Source organism: Agelaius phoeniceus, chromosome 29 (assembly GCF_051311805.1).
Source record: "Agelaius phoeniceus isolate bAgePho1 chromosome 29, bAgePho1.hap1, whole genome shotgun sequence".
NCBI lineage: Eukaryota > Metazoa > Chordata > Aves > Passeriformes > Icteridae > Agelaius > Agelaius phoeniceus.
In genome coordinates, this window is record NC_135293.1 from 938166 (window position 1) to 955652 (window position 17487).

At 60.0% G+C, this 17487-nt stretch overlaps 2 protein-coding genes across 2 annotated transcripts; one reads left to right on the forward strand and one right to left on the reverse strand.

Annotated features, from left to right (window-relative positions):
- Positions 1-794: 794 nt before the first annotated feature.
- MAP2K2 (mitogen-activated protein kinase kinase 2) lies at positions 795-11960 on the reverse strand. The gene is made up of 11 exons (XM_054649937.2): positions 11798-11960; positions 10459-10669; positions 8987-9133; positions 8364-8441; positions 7966-8017; positions 7754-7878; positions 5423-5636; positions 4684-4748; positions 3945-4006; positions 3345-3390; positions 795-2557 (listed from the first exon to the last, which is right to left on the reverse strand). Exons 1-11 carry the CDS (start codon positions 11881-11883, stop codon positions 2447-2449), a joined length of 1197 nt encoding a protein of 398 aa, XP_054505912.1. The 5' UTR covers positions 11884-11960; the 3' UTR covers positions 795-2446.
- Positions 11961-13429: 1469 nt separating this feature from the next.
- On the forward strand, positions 13430-17138 carry CREB3L3 (cAMP responsive element binding protein 3 like 3). The gene is made up of 10 exons (XM_054649936.2): positions 13430-13445; positions 14262-14386; positions 14488-14743; positions 15118-15233; positions 15446-15577; positions 15655-15761; positions 15873-15941; positions 16024-16108; positions 16389-16485; positions 16647-17138. Exons 1-10 carry the CDS (start codon positions 13430-13432, stop codon positions 17000-17002), a joined length of 1359 nt encoding a protein of 452 aa, XP_054505911.2. The 3' UTR covers positions 17003-17138.
- The last annotated feature ends 349 nt before the right edge of the window (positions 17139-17487 follow it).

Consider the following 17487-nt stretch of genomic DNA (forward strand, 5'->3'; position numbering starts at 1 on the left):
AGGGCACCCCAGAGCCCTGGGGGACCCCGAAACACCAGGAAAAAACAAAGCAGGACCCCCCAAAACAACACCACGGGAGCCTGGAGTCAGGCACCACGGCATGGGACCCCAAAAATGTCCCAGAAGGAGCCGGGAATTAGGGATGGCACCATGCGATCCCCCCAAAAAATGTCCCAAATTGAGCCTGGAATTAGGGATGGCACCATGGGAACCTCAAAAAATGTCCCAAAACGAGCATGGAATTAGAGATGGCACCACAGGACCCCAAAAAATGTCCCAGAAGGAGCCTGGAATTAGGGATGACACCGTGCTGGTGTCACCCCCTGAGCCCCTGCATCGTTCACAACCCAAAAACCGCAAAATATTTTCCAATTTTGGGCCCAATTTGTTGTTTTTTTTTTTTTTTTCAGCTTCACCTAGCTCCTGCTCACCCCAAATATTTTTCACCCCTAAATATTTTCCACCCCTAAATATTTTTCACCCCCCAATTATTTCCAGCTGGATTTTTAGGTGTTCGGACTCCGCATCCATCCCGGGCCGGGGCTGCCTCGTGCCGGGATAATTCCGGTGTCTCCGGCTCCCACTGGAGGCAGCAGTGGCCAGCAGAGCCCAGGGAGAGCCACCAGAGCTCCCAGAGACAGCTCCCGGCTGGAATTCCGGCTCCAAAGGGGTTAAACCCCACCCCGGGCACAACCGAGGAGAGAAAACCACCTGGAAATGTAAAGTGCCGTTTATTTATTATTTTTCCCCCCCTCCCTTTCCCCGTCCATGATGAAAATATCGAGTTTTTAAAAAAAAAAAAAAAAAAAAAAAATTTAATTGCACCACCAAACTGCTCCATCCACGCTCTCCTCTTCATCATCCTCATTTTCCTCCTCTTCCTCCTCCAAAACCCAGCACCAAAACCGATGGAAAATAGCCCGAAACTCGAGGAACCTTCCCTGCTTCCCACATGAAATAAGAGGCAAAATCCATCACATCGAGCACCCCACAGCTCCAGGGGGGCTTGGCTGGGCATCAGCTGGGCCAGCAAGCACAGACCCCTCAAATCTGGGGTGTTCCCCCCAAAATTGGGGTGTTCCCCCCAAAAAATTGGGGTGTTCCCCCTTTGGGGACGTGTTTGCCCTGTGGGTTGGCCCCAGGCAGGGCAGTGCCTTTGTCCTGTGCTGAAAAACAGGAAAGGAAAAGGGATGAGGGGTTTGGGGGTACCCAGCCTTGGTAGTTAATTTTTGGGGGGGCTGCCATGGTAGGACCCAGGGCAGGCAGGGGGATGGCAGCTGCCAGCCTGACTGAGTGAAAAACAGCCAAAAAAACAGAAGGAAAACACCAAAAAATTCCCAAATCCTCACGGGGGGCTCAGGTGTTGCCAAGCCCACATGGGGGGGGAGGAGAGGAATAATTCACCCCAAAATCCACGGGGTGGGAAGGGGCCTTGGGGGCTGCAGGGTCCTCGATGGGAGGGACAATCCAGGGACAACGTGGGCTCGGGGTGGGTTCATCCCTGGCCAGGGGGCTCTGACAGGGAATCCTGGAGCTCTGCCACGTCCACAATGGCTGGGGCCAGCCCTGGGACGGGCTGGAGGCAGCTGGAGGGGGAAAATGCAGCCTGGAGGGGGAAAATGCAGCCTGGAGGGGGAAAATGCAGCCTGGAGGGTTCCCTGTGCACCCAAAGGGGTCAGGAGAGGGACCCCAAGCCTGGGCATGGCCGCTGGGAACAGCCGGCTCTGCCTCCACCTCTCCAGGGAAGGAAAATCCAAAATCCACGCTCTCCCCTCACCTGGACACTGGAAAGTGGGAGCCATCCCCATCCCCATCCCCATGGATCCAGCCCCTCCCATGAACATCCAGCTCAGGACAAGCCAGGCTCCATCAGAACCGTTTAAAGCAGATTTAAACCCAACAGCAATCCCTGCTCTGCCCCAGCCCAGAGCCCAGCTGTGGCCCCAGGCAGGACAGGGACACTGCTCTGGGCCACCCTAGGCAGGGTTTCTCCATTCCTGATCCCACCGATTCTCCATCCCGGAGAGAAAACCAGGGATGGGGTGAAGCACCAGCTGCCCCCCATCCTGCACCACCTCACACCCCCCATCCCCTTCCTTTCTAACCCCAGTGAACGCATTTCCAAAAAAAAACAAAACAAAAAAAAAAACCCAAACAAAAAACCGAACCAAAACAAAAAGAAACCCAAAATAAAGAAAAAAACCAACATAAGCAGCACCACAATTCCCAAGTGTCAGGAGCTCCAGAGCTGGAGCAGAGGCCTGGAACACCCCCAGGTCCCAGGGGACCGACCCCGGTGGGCAGCCCCGGGAGGATGGAGCCGGCCCCGGGAGGATGGAGCCGGCCCGGGGCCGGAGCTTTGGCGCTGGGAGGGAGGAAGGAGGGGCAGCTGTGCCCTGCAGGGAGGAGAGGAAGCGGTGCCAGAGGCAGGAGGGCCGGGCCGGGCTCACATGGCAGCTCGGGTGGGAGTGCTGGGCTGGTTCAGCCGCAGCGTCCGGCACAGCCAGCCCGCGAAATCCACCTCCTCCACCTCGGAGCGCTTGATGAACGTGTGGCTCTGCAAGCACAGGGGAAAACACGGTCAGGAACAGCCCAGAGGACCATCCCAGATCCCAAAAAGCCAGCCCTGTGCTGTGGGATATGCCCTGGAGAGGGGGGGAAGATCCTGGTGGCACAGCTGAGGCGGGAAAAGAGGATTTGGGGAAAATATTTATTCCTTGCAGCCCTCCCACCACCACAGGGAGGAATTCCTGCCCAATATCCCACCCAGCCCTGCCCTCTGGCACTGGGAGCCATTCCCTGTGTCCTGTCCCTCCATCCCTTGTCCCCAGTCCCTCTCCAGCTCTCCTGGAGCCCCTTCAGGCCCTGGAAGGGCTCTGAGCTCTCCCTGGAGCTGCTCCTGTCCAGGTGAGCCCCCCCAGCTCTGCCAGAGCTCCAGAGGGGCTCCAGGCCCTCCTCTGGACTCCCCCAGCAGCTCCAGGCCCTCCTCTGGACTCCCCCAGCAGCTCCAGGCCCCCTCTGGACTCCCCCAGCAGCTCCAGGCCCTTCTGCTGTTGGAGAAGCTCTGCAGGTAGGGTCTCACCTGATCCCCCCCTTTCCCAGGACTCTGCTGGATCTCTGGGATGGGAGCACAGCTGGGACCAGCCCTCAGTGCCCCCCACCTGCCCAGGTGAGGAGCCAGGGCTGTCCCAGCAGAGATCCAGCACTGCCCCTGGATAAAGGGGGCCAGTCCCACGCTCTGCCCCATCCTGGGAATTCCCAGCCTTTGGAGCAAGAGGGAGGAGGCAGCAGCTGGCAGAGCTGGTGCCACCCCAGTGCAGCAGAAAAATCCTCTCCCCACTCACCATCAGCATCTTCAGATCTGCTCGTTCTGCTGGGTTCTTAATTAAGCTGAAATGAGAAGAACGAGAGAGGGAAGCCAAGGTGAGATTCCTTGTGGGAATGTGGGGACCAGGCTGGAGAAGGAAGCTCCAGCTTCCCCCAGAGCCCCTCAGGATCCTGGGAGAGGGATCCCTGCCAGCTCAGCTCCCAGGGAGAGCTGCAGGATCCATCTCCTCCACACTGTGGGGACAAATTGTGCCCTGCAGATGGAGAAAGGGCCCCAAAGCTTGGCAGCAATCTGGGATTTAATATCCAAGCTCTGCTTTACTGGGAGCTCTGGCAGCACCTTCAGGTGTCCCTGTGCCCACGGGGTGACTCAGCCCCAGGATCTGCTCCACCACCCCCCCCTGCCAGGCTCAGATTTAGGAGGGGCTGGGATCCTGCTCAGCAGCCCCACAAATAAAATGCTTTTATTGCAACCCTTCCCAAGGCAGGAGCTCCCAGCACAAGGTGGGATCAGGCAGGGAGAGAGAGGGATCAGGCAGAACACAGAGGGTGGAGCTGCAGAGCTGTCAAGGAGCACATCCAAGCCTCCACCTTCAGCCAGGAGATGAAATCCTCACCATTTATTTACAAACTCCTGGAAATCTTGCGTGAAGACTCCACTTGGCAGCTTGGGAGGTGGCTGTGGAGAGAAGGAAAAGGGGTTCCTGCACCACTCCTGTGTTACTGTGCCAAAAATCAGTGTCAGGGAGCTGTGCTCTACAGACACTCTCATCCTCCTCATCCTCACTGCTTTTCCAGCCAGGAAAACCCTTCCCTGCCATTCCTTCCCCTGCTGCTCCAGCTCGCTCTGCACCCGGGGGACCCCACACTGAACCCCAGCCAAAGCTGGGAAATCACCAAGCATCCCAATCCTAAATCCAACCTCACAAATCCCAGCTCTGGCCATGCCTAGGGCTGATGAAACAATCCCAAAATGAGAATTTTCCATCACCCTGGAAAGGGAGGCTGCCCTTTCTCCACTTGTTTGTGAGACCTGTCCTTGCAAGTTGGGTAGGACAAGGGGGATGGCCTTAAACTGAGGGAGGGAAGGTTTAGATGGGATTTTGGGAAGAAATTCCCCCCTGTAAGGGTGGGGAGGCCCTGGGATGGATTTCCCAGAGCAGCTGTGGCTGCCCCTGGATCCCTGGAGCAGCCTGGGATAGTGGGAGGTGTCCCAGGGGTGACACTGGATGAGCTTTAAGGTCCTTCCAACCCAAACCATGCTGGGATTCCATGAGTGACCAAACATTCCAGATCCCAGCCTGACTGAGCAGAGCAGAACATCCCTGAGGAAGCTCTGGGAAAGCAAACACCCACCTCGTTAACGATGTAATCCAGCAGCTCAAAGATGGCCATGGCAGGCCTGGTGTCCATCCCGTGGCCTGGGGGGTGACACGACACAAACGGTGCTGAGAGGCTGCTCAGGGCTCAGTTTGGGGTGAAAAACACAACTTTGGGGGAGCTCTGCTGGGAGAGGCTGAGGCAACTCCCAGGGGAATTGAGTCATGGTTAAAGAGAAATCAACTTCATTCCCAGAATTTGGATTTCTAACACCAGACCTCCCGTCCAGATTTATTTACGTTTGGACAGCACCAGACCATCGACTCTGGCTGGCTGGCAGCACTTCCAGAGCCTTCTGCTCCCAAGGAAACGGCTCCAGCAGAGCACCCCTGGAATCCTGCTGCTGTTTGGTGCTTCTGTGAGAGCTCCCAGCAAAGCTCTTCCCAAAGAGCTGCCCGAGGCCTGAGAAGAACCCGCTGGCAGCACAGGGGCTGTGACAACGTCCCTCAAGCCATCCTCTCCACGGGAGCCCCATTCCAGCTGCGCCCACGGCCTTTCTGCGGGACACGGGAGGATCTCGGGAGCCCGCGGACGGACAGATCCCAAACCCATCCTGAGAGGTCCCTCCCCAGCGGGATTCCACCAACCTGTGTTGCGCAGGAACGGCTGCGGCCTCCCCCGGCAGCGCCTCCTGCGGGGCAGCTCCCCCAGCCGCCCCCCAACCCCGCGGATCCCCCATGGAAGCGTTGCTGCCGATGCACACCACAGCCCCTACCACTGACGGGGCGTCCTGGGGGCCTGGCCCGCGGCGAGATGCTGGGGGACTCTCCCTCCGCCCCGTCCACCACAGGACGGCCAAAAATTGCTTCCAGTTCCTTGGAGTCTGGCGGGGGGATTGGGTACCTTCCGATCGACAGCTCCACCAGGGACAGCCCCATGCTCCAGATGTCCGACTGCACCGAGTAGTGCGTGCCCTGCAGGCGCTCGGGCTGCGGGGGAGATGGGGACAATGGCACTGGGAACGGGGATAATGGGGATAATGGCACTGGGAATGGGGATAATGGCACTGGGAATGGGGATAATGGGAATGGGAATGGGGATAATGGGGACAATGGCACTGGGAACAAGGATAATGGGAATGGGGACAATGGCACTGGGAACGGGGGATTATGGGGACAATCGCACTAGGAACGGGGATAATGGCACTGGGAATGGGGATAATGGGAATGGGGATAACGGGGACAATGGCACTGGGAACAGAGATAATGGGGACAATGGCACTGGTAACGGGGATAACGGGGACAATGGCACTGGGAATGGGGATAATGGGAATGGGGATAATGGGAATGGGGATAACGGGGGACAATGGCACTGGGAATGGGGGATTATGGGGACAATGGCACTGGGAATGGGGACAATGGCACTGGGAATGGGGATAATGGGAATGGGGGATAATGGGGATAATGGCACTGGGGATAATGGGAATGGGGGATAATGGGAATGGGGATAACGGAAACAATGGCACTGGGAATGGGGGATTATGGGGACAATGGCACTGGGAATGGGGATAATGGGAATGGGGATAATGGGAATGGGGGACAATGGCACTGGGAATGGGGATAATGGCACTGGGAATGTGGGATAATGGGAATGGGGGATAATGGGAATGGGGGACTATGGGAATGTTGATAATGGGGATAACAGGGGATAATGGCACTGGGAGTGGGGGTTAATGGGAATGGGGATAATGGGGATAATGGCACTGGGAATGGGAAAGCACAGGGAGGGGCTCAGGGAGAATGGGAATGGGCGATAATGGCCCTGGGAATGGGGATAACAGGGAGAGCACAGGGAGGGGCTCAGGGGGACAGGAATGGGCATGGGAGGAGGGATAATGGATCTGGGAATGGGCGATAATGGCCCTGGGAATGGGTGATAATGGCACCCAGGGCACAGGGAATGCAGGGTGACATGGAATGCTGGTCCCCAGGGCACAGGAACATCCACTGACATGGGATACGGACCCCCCAGGACACAGGAACATGGGCTAACATGGGACACCAAATACAAATATCCTGTACTGGTGAGACTCAGCCTCCAGTGCCTGAAGGGGCTCCAAGGGAACTGGAGAAGGATTCTGGACAAGGGACGGGACACAAGGAATGGCTTCACACAGACAGAGGGCAGGGACAGATGGGATAGATTGGGAAGGAATTCCCCCCTGTGAGGGTGGGCAGGCCCTGGCACAGGGTGCCCAGAGCAGCTGGGGCTGCCCCTGGATCCCTGGCAGTGCCCAAGGCCAGGCTGGAGCCCCCTGGGACAGGGGAAGGTGTCCCTGCCATGGCAGGAGTGGGACTGGATGGGCTTTAAGGTCCTTCCAACCCAAACCATTCTGGGATTCTGTAATATCCCAAAGGCCTCTCCATGGCAGCTCTCCAGGGAAAGGACAGGCCCAGAAGGATCATGTGCAAAGGGGATGGCAAAGAAAAATGATGTGCAGACAAAAAGCACTTGGGGCATCTTATCCACACTCCCAACTCAGCAGCATTCCCAGCTACTTGTGTTTGGGAGTCTGGAACACCCAGCAGGAATCCATTTCTCTGTGGGCTGAAATCGAAGGAACTCAACTTATCCATAAAAATGTATTTTCCTGCTCTCTGCTGTTAACACCCAAAAGGAACCAGAGGAGCAGAAAATCCCCTCGAGGATATGACCATTAAAAGAAAAAAAAAATTCAGAAATGAATCAATCCATGCAAGTCATCCCCACTGGCAGCTCTGAGGCAGCCTGGAGCCAGGGCCTAGGAGCAGAGGGGACAGGATTTTTAAATAGCCCCTGTCTAACTATAACTGCACTTGAATAACCATTCCCAAAATACAGGAGCAGCTCAGACCTCAGGATCCTGCCCTGGGAGGGTGGGGAGGCCCTGGCACAGGTTCCCAGAGAAGCTGTGGCTGCCCCTGGATCCCTGGAAGTGTCCAAGGCCAGGCTGGACGGGGCTGGGAACAATCTGGGACAGTGGAAAGTGTCCCTGTGAACAGGATGGGGATGGAAACAGCTGAGATGAACCCCAACGACCCAAAAACCCCAGGTGGAAGGAACTTACAGACATGTAGGACCGAGTTCCCACAAAGGAGTTGGCCATGGAGTCAATGAGCTGCCCGCTGACCCCAAAGTCACAGAGCTTGATCTCCCCTCGGGAATTCACCAGGATGTTGGAGGGTTTCACATCTGGGAACAGCGAGAGAGGGGGGTGTGAAGGTGGCTCTGGGTGACACCTGGCACTGCAGGCTGGGATTTTCGGGGTCCTGCTCTCACCTCTGTGCATGATTTGGTGCTTCTCCCGCAGATAGGCCAGGCCCCGCAGAACCTGGGAGGAACCCAAAGGCTGGATCAGAGCAGAGCTCAGGGGAGAGCTCTGCCCCCAGCTCAAGGAGAGCTGCCCTGTGGTGCCCACGTCCCTCAGGGTTTCCAATTCATCCCCAATTCCATCACAGATTTTGGGTGAACCACCCCAAAAAAGCTTCTCCCAAATCTCCTCGAAGTGAAGCCAACATTATCCAGGGGGAAAGGGGTTGGGAATATTTCCCCTCTGCTCTGGCCTCTTGGCCCAGGAAAAGTGAAGTCCCCAGGACTGGGAAACACAGCCCAGGAATTATTCCCAATCCCTGCCCAGCAAATCCCCCCCTGGAAGCCTGAGCAGCCCCACCACTCACCGCTATACTGACTTTGCCCAGGATTTCCTCAGGAATTCTTTTGGCTTCTTTCAGCACTTGATCCAAAGAGCCACCATCCTGAAACCAAGAACATGGGAATGACCAACACAGCAATTCCCAGCAGGAAAACAGAGCAGCTGGATGTACAGGGCAGCAGGTGGGGGGTGACCAGCATTGAGCACACTCCTTTTTCAGCCAAAAAAAAAAAAAGATTTGGTGATCTGAGCTCAGGTTTATCACTGAAAACTGGTTTTTTAACAGCTCTGCTTCTTGCTGTTGGATCTTTGTTTCCTTCCATCACTGGAAATGCCAAGATGGTGCTGATTTGGAGGAGAAATAACATAATTCTCCACCAGAAAGAACAGAATGTGTCCACTGAGCCTCTCAGCAGGCTCTGCAGAGCAGTGGGTTGGCAACATTTCCGTTTGGCCAAGCCCCAAACCTCTGCTTCCTCTTCCCAAACGTCGCTGTCTCCTTCATTCCGAGCCCTGGGCAGGAATGTGTGGCTCCCACCAGGAGCAGAGTGGCCAGGACAAGGAGCTGCCAGTGGCCCAGGGCACTGAGCTGGCAGGGAGAGGGCACTGGGAGGCTCAGGGAGGGCAGGGCCTCGCTCGCTCACTCACCATGTGCTCCATGCAGATGGAGATCTCCCCGTCGCTGTAGAAGGCTCCATAAAAGCCCACGATGTAGGGGGAGTTGCACTCGTGCAGCACCTGCAGCTCCCGGATGATCTGGTTCCTGATGGCTGGCTTGATTTCCAAATGGATCAGCTGCCAGGAGAGAGAAAACAGGCAAGGTGTGTGACTCCTGGGAAGGAAAAGAACTGATGGGCAGCAGCCCTGAGTGCTGGGAGGAAATCAGATCTTCAAGGGAGGCGCTGCTCTGGAGCAGAATTTTTCCCATTTGCAGACTAATATTAAGGATGAAGTGCCAGGACACAGGGAATGGCTTCCCAGGGCAGGGATGGATGGGATATTGGGAATAAACCCTGGCAGGGGGGTGAGGCCCTGGAATGGAATTCCCACAGAAGCTGTGGCTGCCCCTGGAAGTGCCCAGGGCCGGGTTGGACATAGCTTGGAGCAGCCTGGGACAGTGGAAGGTGTCCCTGGCCGTGGCAGGGGTGGGACTGGGTGGGTTGAAGGTGTCTCCAACCCCATCCAGTGTGGGATCCCAGGATGGAGGCACAGGGAGAGCTCTGTGCTGCCTCAGCCGTGGAAGGCGCCAGGATTGCACCGGACACGGGTGGAAAGACAAGTCAGGAGTTTGATCTCAGCCCCTCTGAGTCAGCAGCCAGGAGCATTTTCACAAGCTCTGGAGGTGTTGTAAGAAGGTGCTCCCAGATCAAGGAAACCACAGAAAAGAAAAAGCCCCTGTGAAGGTTCTGCACAAGAACGAGCAGCGGCTTTTGGGGCCGCACGTGGGGTCAGAGCAGAGCAGGGAGGGAAACACCCAGGGCTGGTGAAAGGAGGCCCTGCCCCTGGAACTGGGTGAGCTGCAAGGCCCCTTCCAACCCAAACCACGGCAGGATTCCACGATCCCTGCAGCAGGAGGGAGGAGAGACTCTGGAGGAGGCAGAGCAGTGGTTGTGCTGCTCCTGCCAAGCACGGCCTCTCCCATTAGGGAGGTGAAGCAGCTCCTGATTTTCTACTCCGTGGCACCACAGTGGATGTTCCCAATGAGGCCAAGTCTGAGAGGAACCTCTGTCTGAGGAACCTCTCAGGAACCTCTGTCCCTGCTTGGAATGACCTTGGGATGTGACAAATGGGGCTGAGGGATGTGTGTGCCAAACCCATCCTTCCCACTGCCACTTCCCCAGCCATGACCTACAATCCTCAGGAGAGCCAATTCCAGTCACTTTCTCCATCAGAACTGGGGAAAAAAACCCAAAAAACTCCCATTTTCCAGAGCCCAGGGATCTGTTACTGGGAGTGCAGCCTCTCCGAAGGAGACAACTCCATCAGGGAGCAGCCAGGACTCTGCTACTGACCATGGTGAGGTGGTGAAGGTGCAAATGCAGAGAGAATCCGACCAAACCCAGCCCTCCCCGAGCCAGGGAGAGCTCCAGGTGCCCCCCAGCATTGCCAGCCCCTCTTACCTTCCGTGCCATAACGAGCCCTGAGGGTTTGTGCTGCACTTTGGTGACCACCCCGCCATTGCCAGCGCCCAGCTCGCAGATCCTCTCGAAGTCATCGTCCTTCAGCTCCCCCACTTTGGCTTTCTGTGTCAGGAAAGCTTCCAGGCGCTTCTTCTGCTGCTCATCCAGCTCCAACTCCTCCAACTTCTTCTGCAGGTCCACCAGGTTAGCCCTGGAGAGGGGAGAAGGAGATGGGAGATGCTCAGCACCAGGGAAAGGAGGGTGCAGCTCTTAGGAAATGATGGAAAATCATCCCCTGACATATCCTGAGCCCCAACAATGGGATCACCTGGACAGGGAGACCTGGAGAAGTCCCTGCCCAGCACACACAGCCCCTCTGGAGAGAAGCTTGGGAGCAGTCAGGTGTTTTGGGAGAGCCAAGGAACAGGAAGAATCCTTGGGCCCTTAAAGAAGCAGCAGCAGATGCTGCTCCCTGTCCCGGGGAGCCAAACTTGGCTTTGGTGTGTAACTTGAGAAGGGCTTTCCGTGGGGTCCAGCAGCCCTGTTACACCCCCACCCCAAATCCTGAGCACAAAGGGGGGTCTGTGCTGCCCCGGCAGCAGCTGCCGAGCCCCCACCGCCTGGGCCAGCTCCAGCTGCTCCGTCCCAGTTGCTGCCACCCCCTTGTCCCTCCTCAGCCACACTGGACGTGTCGGGAGGGTCTCACCCATCCCTTCCACCCAGCACCCCTTGTACCCCCCTGCACCACCTCTCACCCCACATCTCCCATCTGCCGCGCCCCCACTGCTGCCCCAAGTCCCCCCCAGACCCCAGGTCCCCATCCCAGCTCCAGCCTGGATCTCCAGGCCCGTTTCCCTCCCGCTCCTGGGCCCGGCACCCCCCGGCCCTGAGCTGCTCCCCAGCAAACCGGGGGGGCCAGAGCAGCCTCCCCCTGCCCTTCCCATCCGCACCTGCCCCAGCCCATCCCTTCCAGCCCTCAGCCTTCTCCCCCGGCTCTGCCTCCCTGCCCCACACAGCCCAGACCGGGCCCATCCAGCCCCCCAGGCCTGTCCCGGTTCCCCCGGACCTGCCCCAGTTCCCCCAGGCCTTCCCCGGTCCCCCCGAGCCTGTCCCGGCTCCCCCTCAGACCTTCCCAGGCCTCCCCAAATCTGTCCCGGCTCTTCCAGGCCTTCCCTGGCTCTCCCCACGCCCCGTGCCCGCCGTGCCCCGACCTCCCAGGCCCGGTGCCCGCTCTGTCCCGGCCTCCCCGCTCTGCCCGGGCCCGGTGTCCCCCCCAGGCCCCGCGTCCCCCCCACGCCCAGCCCCGCTGCCGGGGCGGTCCCGGCCGGGCCTGACTCACTCTGCGGAGCCGTCGGGGCTGGGCCCCTCGGCGGCGCTGGGGGCGATGTTGAGGGCGGGCAGCACCGGCTTCCTCTTGGCCGGCATGGCCGGGCCGGGCCGCGCCTGCGGGGCCGGGGGGGCGCGGCCGGGCGCGGGGGCGCGCGGGGGCGGGGCCGGGGCGGGGCCAGCGTCGGCCAATAGGGGGCGGGGCCGAGCCTGGGGCGGGGCGAAAGCCGGTACCGGGGCGGGGCCACGATCGGGCCTATGGAGGCGGGACCGGGGGCTCCGAGAGGTAGGGGCTGAAGGCCCGGAGGGGCGGGGCCCCGTACCGGCACAGGAACGCGCGGCGGGGCGAAGTCTCGCGAGATCTCTTTGAGGGGGAGAAGGCAGTGGTGGCTGTGGCCGGGGTTCCACGCCCGTGGGGCACCGGGGGACTCCGGTAGTGTGGACGGAGCGTTAATTAAATAAGCACTAATTAGTGACCCAGCAACGGGCAGCAGCCCCTCAGCCCCTGCCTGCTCTGCCCATCCCGTTCCATGCCCCATCCCAGGCCGCGGGACCCCCGAGGCCCCTGAGGAGGGGCCCCGAACGACCCCGGGTGGCGGCACCGGGCGGGCGCCCTTTGCCCGGTCCCGGCGGGGCCATAAAGTGGGGAGCAGCCGCCGCCTGCCCGGGCAGAGGCCGTGGGGCAGCCGATAAGGGGCCGTGGCCTTGTCCCCGCGCCACGCCTGGGCCACACGGAGCCTTAGTCATCTCTGTCCCCTCCCTGTGCCCCGGGTGGCATTCACTGAGGGCACGCAGGTGCTGCAGTTGGGCTGGTGCCCCTCAGTGCAGGGGGGTGAGGGTTTGGTGCAGCGTGTGAACCCGAGACAGCCATGAGGGACTCATGGAATCCCAGGATGGGCTGGGTTGGGATGGATTTTAAACACATCCAGTGCCACCCCTGCCATGGCAGGGACACCTCCCACTGTCCCTGGCTGCTCCAAGCCCCTGTGTCCAGCCTGGCCTTGGGCACTGCCAGGGATCCAGGGGCAGCCCCAGCTGCTCTGGGCACCCTGTGCCAGGGCCTGCCCACCCTCACAGCCAGGAATTCCTTCCCAAAATCCCATCCATCCCTGCCCTCTGTCCCTGGAAAGCCATTCCCCGTGTCCTGTCCCTCCATCCCTTGTCAATGGTCTCTCTCCAGGGAGAACCACCGGGCACTGAGGTGGTTTTGGATAATCCACAAATGGTAGAGCCCATGCAAACATCCCCGGATATTGCGCTCATCAGTCATCGAATGTGATTAATGCCGAGACGTCTGAAAAAGGGAAACTGTCCCCAAAAGTGGGTGAAGGTTCATGGACAATTATAGCACCTGGACTTCGCCCGGCAGCCCTGGCCCCTCCTGCCCCGCTTGGCAGAAGAGCACAAAAACATTTGGCTAATGAGTTACGGGTCCAGCCCCGGGGCGGCCCTGCCATCTCACTCTGATGGCCCCAATCAGGGCTGGGACATTTTGCAATCTAGGATATTATTTCTGTGCAGTTGAAGTTTAAACTTTGCCATTTGGGCCAGGGAATCATAAAGGAGGAGGAAGAGGAGGAGGGTGAAGGCCGAGCTTGTTGTCCACTGCGCTCCTTGTGCTCAGAGAGGGCTGAGAGGACAATCTATGGCATCTCTCTCAGGTATGTCCTGGCTGCCACTGCTCAACGAGATCCCATGGGGCCTTCTCTGAGGGGATTGAGGGTGAAGGGCCACCGTGTCCACCTTGGCCAGACAAATGTCAAGTAATGACAACTGTCCCCATCTGGCTTGGAGGGCATTTGAGTCAGTTGGGTGGGTGGTGTGTTGGTTGGTTGGTTGGTTGGTCAATCAGGCAGAGAGTTGACTGGTCAGTCCATTGGTCAGTGGGCTGGTTGTTGGGGCAGTCCATCCATTGGTCATTTGGCCAACAGGTTGACCATTTGGTCTGTCTCTTGATCAGTTCATTGACTGACTGGTCAACCAGTTGGTCAGTGGGTCAGCTGCTCGGGTAGCTGGGATGCCAGTTGGCTGATTGGCCAGTTGGGTTAGTGGTCAGCTGGCCTATGGCTCTGAGGCCAGGGTCTTGAGCAGTGCCTGGGGTAGCAGTGAGGGACTGAGTCCCCTCCCTGGGGCCGAGTCCCCTCCCTGGGGTGACCGGTGGCCACAGTCGCCTCCCCTCCACTTGCCAGAATGATTAACCAGCCCTTCCAGCACCTCCAGGAGGGAACCCCTGGGCTGGGCAGCTCTGGGTGGAAAACTGGAGGATTTGGGAACTTCAGCTGCTGGGAGGAGGGGGGGGCACTGCCATGCCTGGAGCCCCCACATCCTGTCCCACACCTGTAGGGCTTTTCCAGGTGAATCCCAACGTTCCCCTGCCCCATGACTCAGGGTGTCCCTGGGACCGTGCAGCTGGTGTGGGGGTGGCTCTGGGGGGTACCACGGGGCCTGGGCTGGGCAGTGACCCTGCCATCCCGCAGCCATGGCCTCCAGCGTGGGCAGCCTCGAGAGCCTGGACCTGCTGGATCTCCTCTTCGACGTCCAGGACGGGATCCTGCGCGAGGTGGAGCTGGGGACGCCGCCGGGAGCCTGGCCCCAGGACAGGGTGAGCCCCGGGCCGGAGCCCGCCCCAGCTCGGCCCTGCTGGGTGACAGCCCAGGGATGTCACACCCCGGGGCTCCCGGTGACAGTGCCCTGTCCCCACAGCGTGCCCCGGACAGCAGCGACTTCCTGAGCTCCGTCCTGGGCTCCGGGGACTCGGTGTCAGACTCGCCCAGCTGGTCCCCGGCCACCAGTGACAGCGGGGTGTCCGAGGACCCCCCCTCTGACCAGCACGACAGCCCCCCCCGGAGCTGTGACGGGGGTCCCCGAGAGGTCCTGTACCCCTACACCGACCCCTGCCAGGCCCAGCCCCTCCCAGCGGGGTCGGGGGTCCTGCAGCCCGAGGTCTCCATTGACCTGGGTGAGCCACGCTGGGAAAGGACCGGGCTGGGGGCACTGGAGGGACTGGGGACACTGGGGAGATGAGAATGGTGGGGGAAGGGGGGACTGTGAGGATATTAAGGGGGCTGGGGGAAACTGGGAAGAACTGGGAGGTCTGGTGGGCTAGGGAGGAGATAGGGACGGTGTGGAGAGAGTGGGAACTGGGGTGAACTGGGCACACTGATGGTGGGGGGCACTAGGGCAGGACCAGAGGGACAATTTGGGGGGACAGAGTCAGGGGCACTGGACTGGGCAGCAAGTCACCCTGGTTCTGGGGCCATGGCAGGAGAGGGTCCTGCAGTGGGGACAGTGGGGACACAGCACTGTTGACAGCCCTGCTCTGCCCTCACCCAGACATGTGGCACCCTGGGTTCTTCCTGGAGGAGAGCCAGGAAGTGCCCGTGGTCCCCCCGCCTTCATCCTGTGCCCTCACTGTCAAGGACCTGCTGCTCTCAGGCAGCTCTGACAATGTGAGTCCCTGTCCCTGTGTCCCCAACACTCCACGTCCCCAGCCCTGTCCCTTCCTGCACCCTGATCATCCCCTCCCCATCCCCACACTTGTTCCCTTCCCTTCCTGGCCCTTGTCTATGATCCCTGTCCCTTCCTGGCCCATGGTCCCAGCCAGGGTCCCTGGGGCCAGGTGGGGGGTGTCCCAAGGTGTCACCATTCCATGTCCCCACAGCAGCCACAGGCTCCTGGCTCCCTGCTCCGGCCGAGCCAGGGCCACTTCCAGGAGCTGGTGCTGACGGAGGACGAGAAGAAGCTGCTGTTGAAGGAGGGGGTGACCCTGCCCACGCAGCTGCCCCTCACCAAGGTGGGTGCCAGGACACCTGGGAGGTGTGGAGGGGGACACCCAGCCCTGGTGGCCCTGACCCCCCGTGTCTCCCCCAGTACGAGGAGCGGGTGCTGAAGAAGATCCGGAGGAAGATCCGGAACAAGCAGTCGGCCCAGGAGAGCCGCAAGAAGAAGAAGGAATACATCGATGGGCTGGAGAGCAGGTACAGAGCCCAGCCCCTCAGCTGGGCACGGGTGCCCCTCAGGTGGCACCCTGGGCACTCTGCTCCTTGCCAGCCCTGTCCCCTGAGCCCCTGCTGCTCTCCCTGTCCCAGGATGTCGGCGTGCACGGCTCAGAACCAGGAGCTGCAGAGGAAGGTCCTGCACCTGGAGAAGGAGAACTCGTAGGTGCTCTCAGGGCGGGATGGGGACAAGGTGGGGTGGGAAATGTTGGCGTGGAGGCTCATGGGCTCTCCCTGTTCCCAGATCCCTCCTGGAGCAGCTGAAGAAGCTCCAGGCCATGGTGGTTCAGTCCAGCAACAAGGCAGCACAGACAGGGACCTGCCTGGCGGTGCGTGGGGCCTCCAAAGCCTGGGAGCCTGGAGATGGGCTGGGAGGGATGGAGGGATGGAGGGATGGAGGGATGGATGGATGGATGGATGGATGGATGGATGGATGGATGGATGGATGGAGGGATGGATGGATGGATGGAGGTTGGAGGTGCACTGGTAGGACATGAACCAGAAGGGAGGGATGGAAGAATAGATGCACTCCTGGGTCTGCCACCAGCTGTGACCCAGCTCCCGGTTCCTCTCCCCTGCTGTGCTCAGTGATGTCCCCTCTGTCCCCAGGTCCTGCTGCTCTCCTTCACCCTCATTGTCTTCCCCTCCATCAGCCCCTTCGCCCCCAGCAAGGCTGAGGCAAACGGCGACTTCAGGCCCGTGCGAGGTGAGGGCTGAGCTGGGGCTGAGCTGAGGCTGTGCTGGGCTGGGCTGTGCTGGGCTGTGCCAGGGCTGTGCTGGGCTGTGCCAGGGCTGTGCTGAGCTGAGCCAAAGCTGTGCCAGACCCTCCTGGCCCTGGCCCAGGCCCTGACCCTCTGTGGGGCTCAGTTTTCTCCAGGTCCCTGCACAACGCCGCCGCCTCCCGCGTGGTTCACACCCAGCCCCAGGCCGGGGAGGAGAAGCCCCCGGAGCCGCTGTGGTCGGAGCCCCTGCACGAGACCCCCGGGACCCCGCACGAGGCTTTCCAGGACACATTCCCAGCACTCCCGGCCAAAGGGTCCCTCCAGAACCACACACGGGCATCGGGCTCCGAGGGGCTGAGCCATGAGCACAGGGAGCACAGGGAGCCGGCCGAGGCTGTGCCAGGGGATGGCTCCGTGCCACACCCGGGGCTGGCATCCCTGGCGTGGTCCGAGCCCGGGCACGGCCGGCCCGTGGTGCTGGAGCCGGCAGAGGAGCTTTAGGCAGAGCAGGGAGCACGGGGGTGCCACGGGGTGCCAGCACCTCGTCCCCTACAGGACACGCCCTCGGGGGGACCCTCTGGGATCTGCCTCTGGATGCTGGACCTGCTTGGCTTTGCTTGGATTCTGTGAACTGGGAAGAGGAGACCGGTTCCCACTGGCCTCACTGGAGGAAAGGGGCTGCTCCTGTCCCCCTGGCACAGTGGGAGTTGTGGAAAGGACCTGAGGTCACTCAGGATGGGGCTGAGGAAGCAGGAGGGGCCCTGGCCTGGTTGGCTGCTGATGGTGCAACTGGTTGGTTTTGCTCTTGGTTTTGTTTTTTGGTTTTAGAATTTTATTTTCATCTCTAAATATAAGATATTTTGGAAAAAATCCACCTGCTGTAGTTTAAGAGGGGGTGATCCACAAGGTTTTAAGGAGCTCTGGGCCAGGGGGACCTCAAGCCCAGCTGCCATGAGGGGCCCAGAAATGTGGGGGGACACACAGCC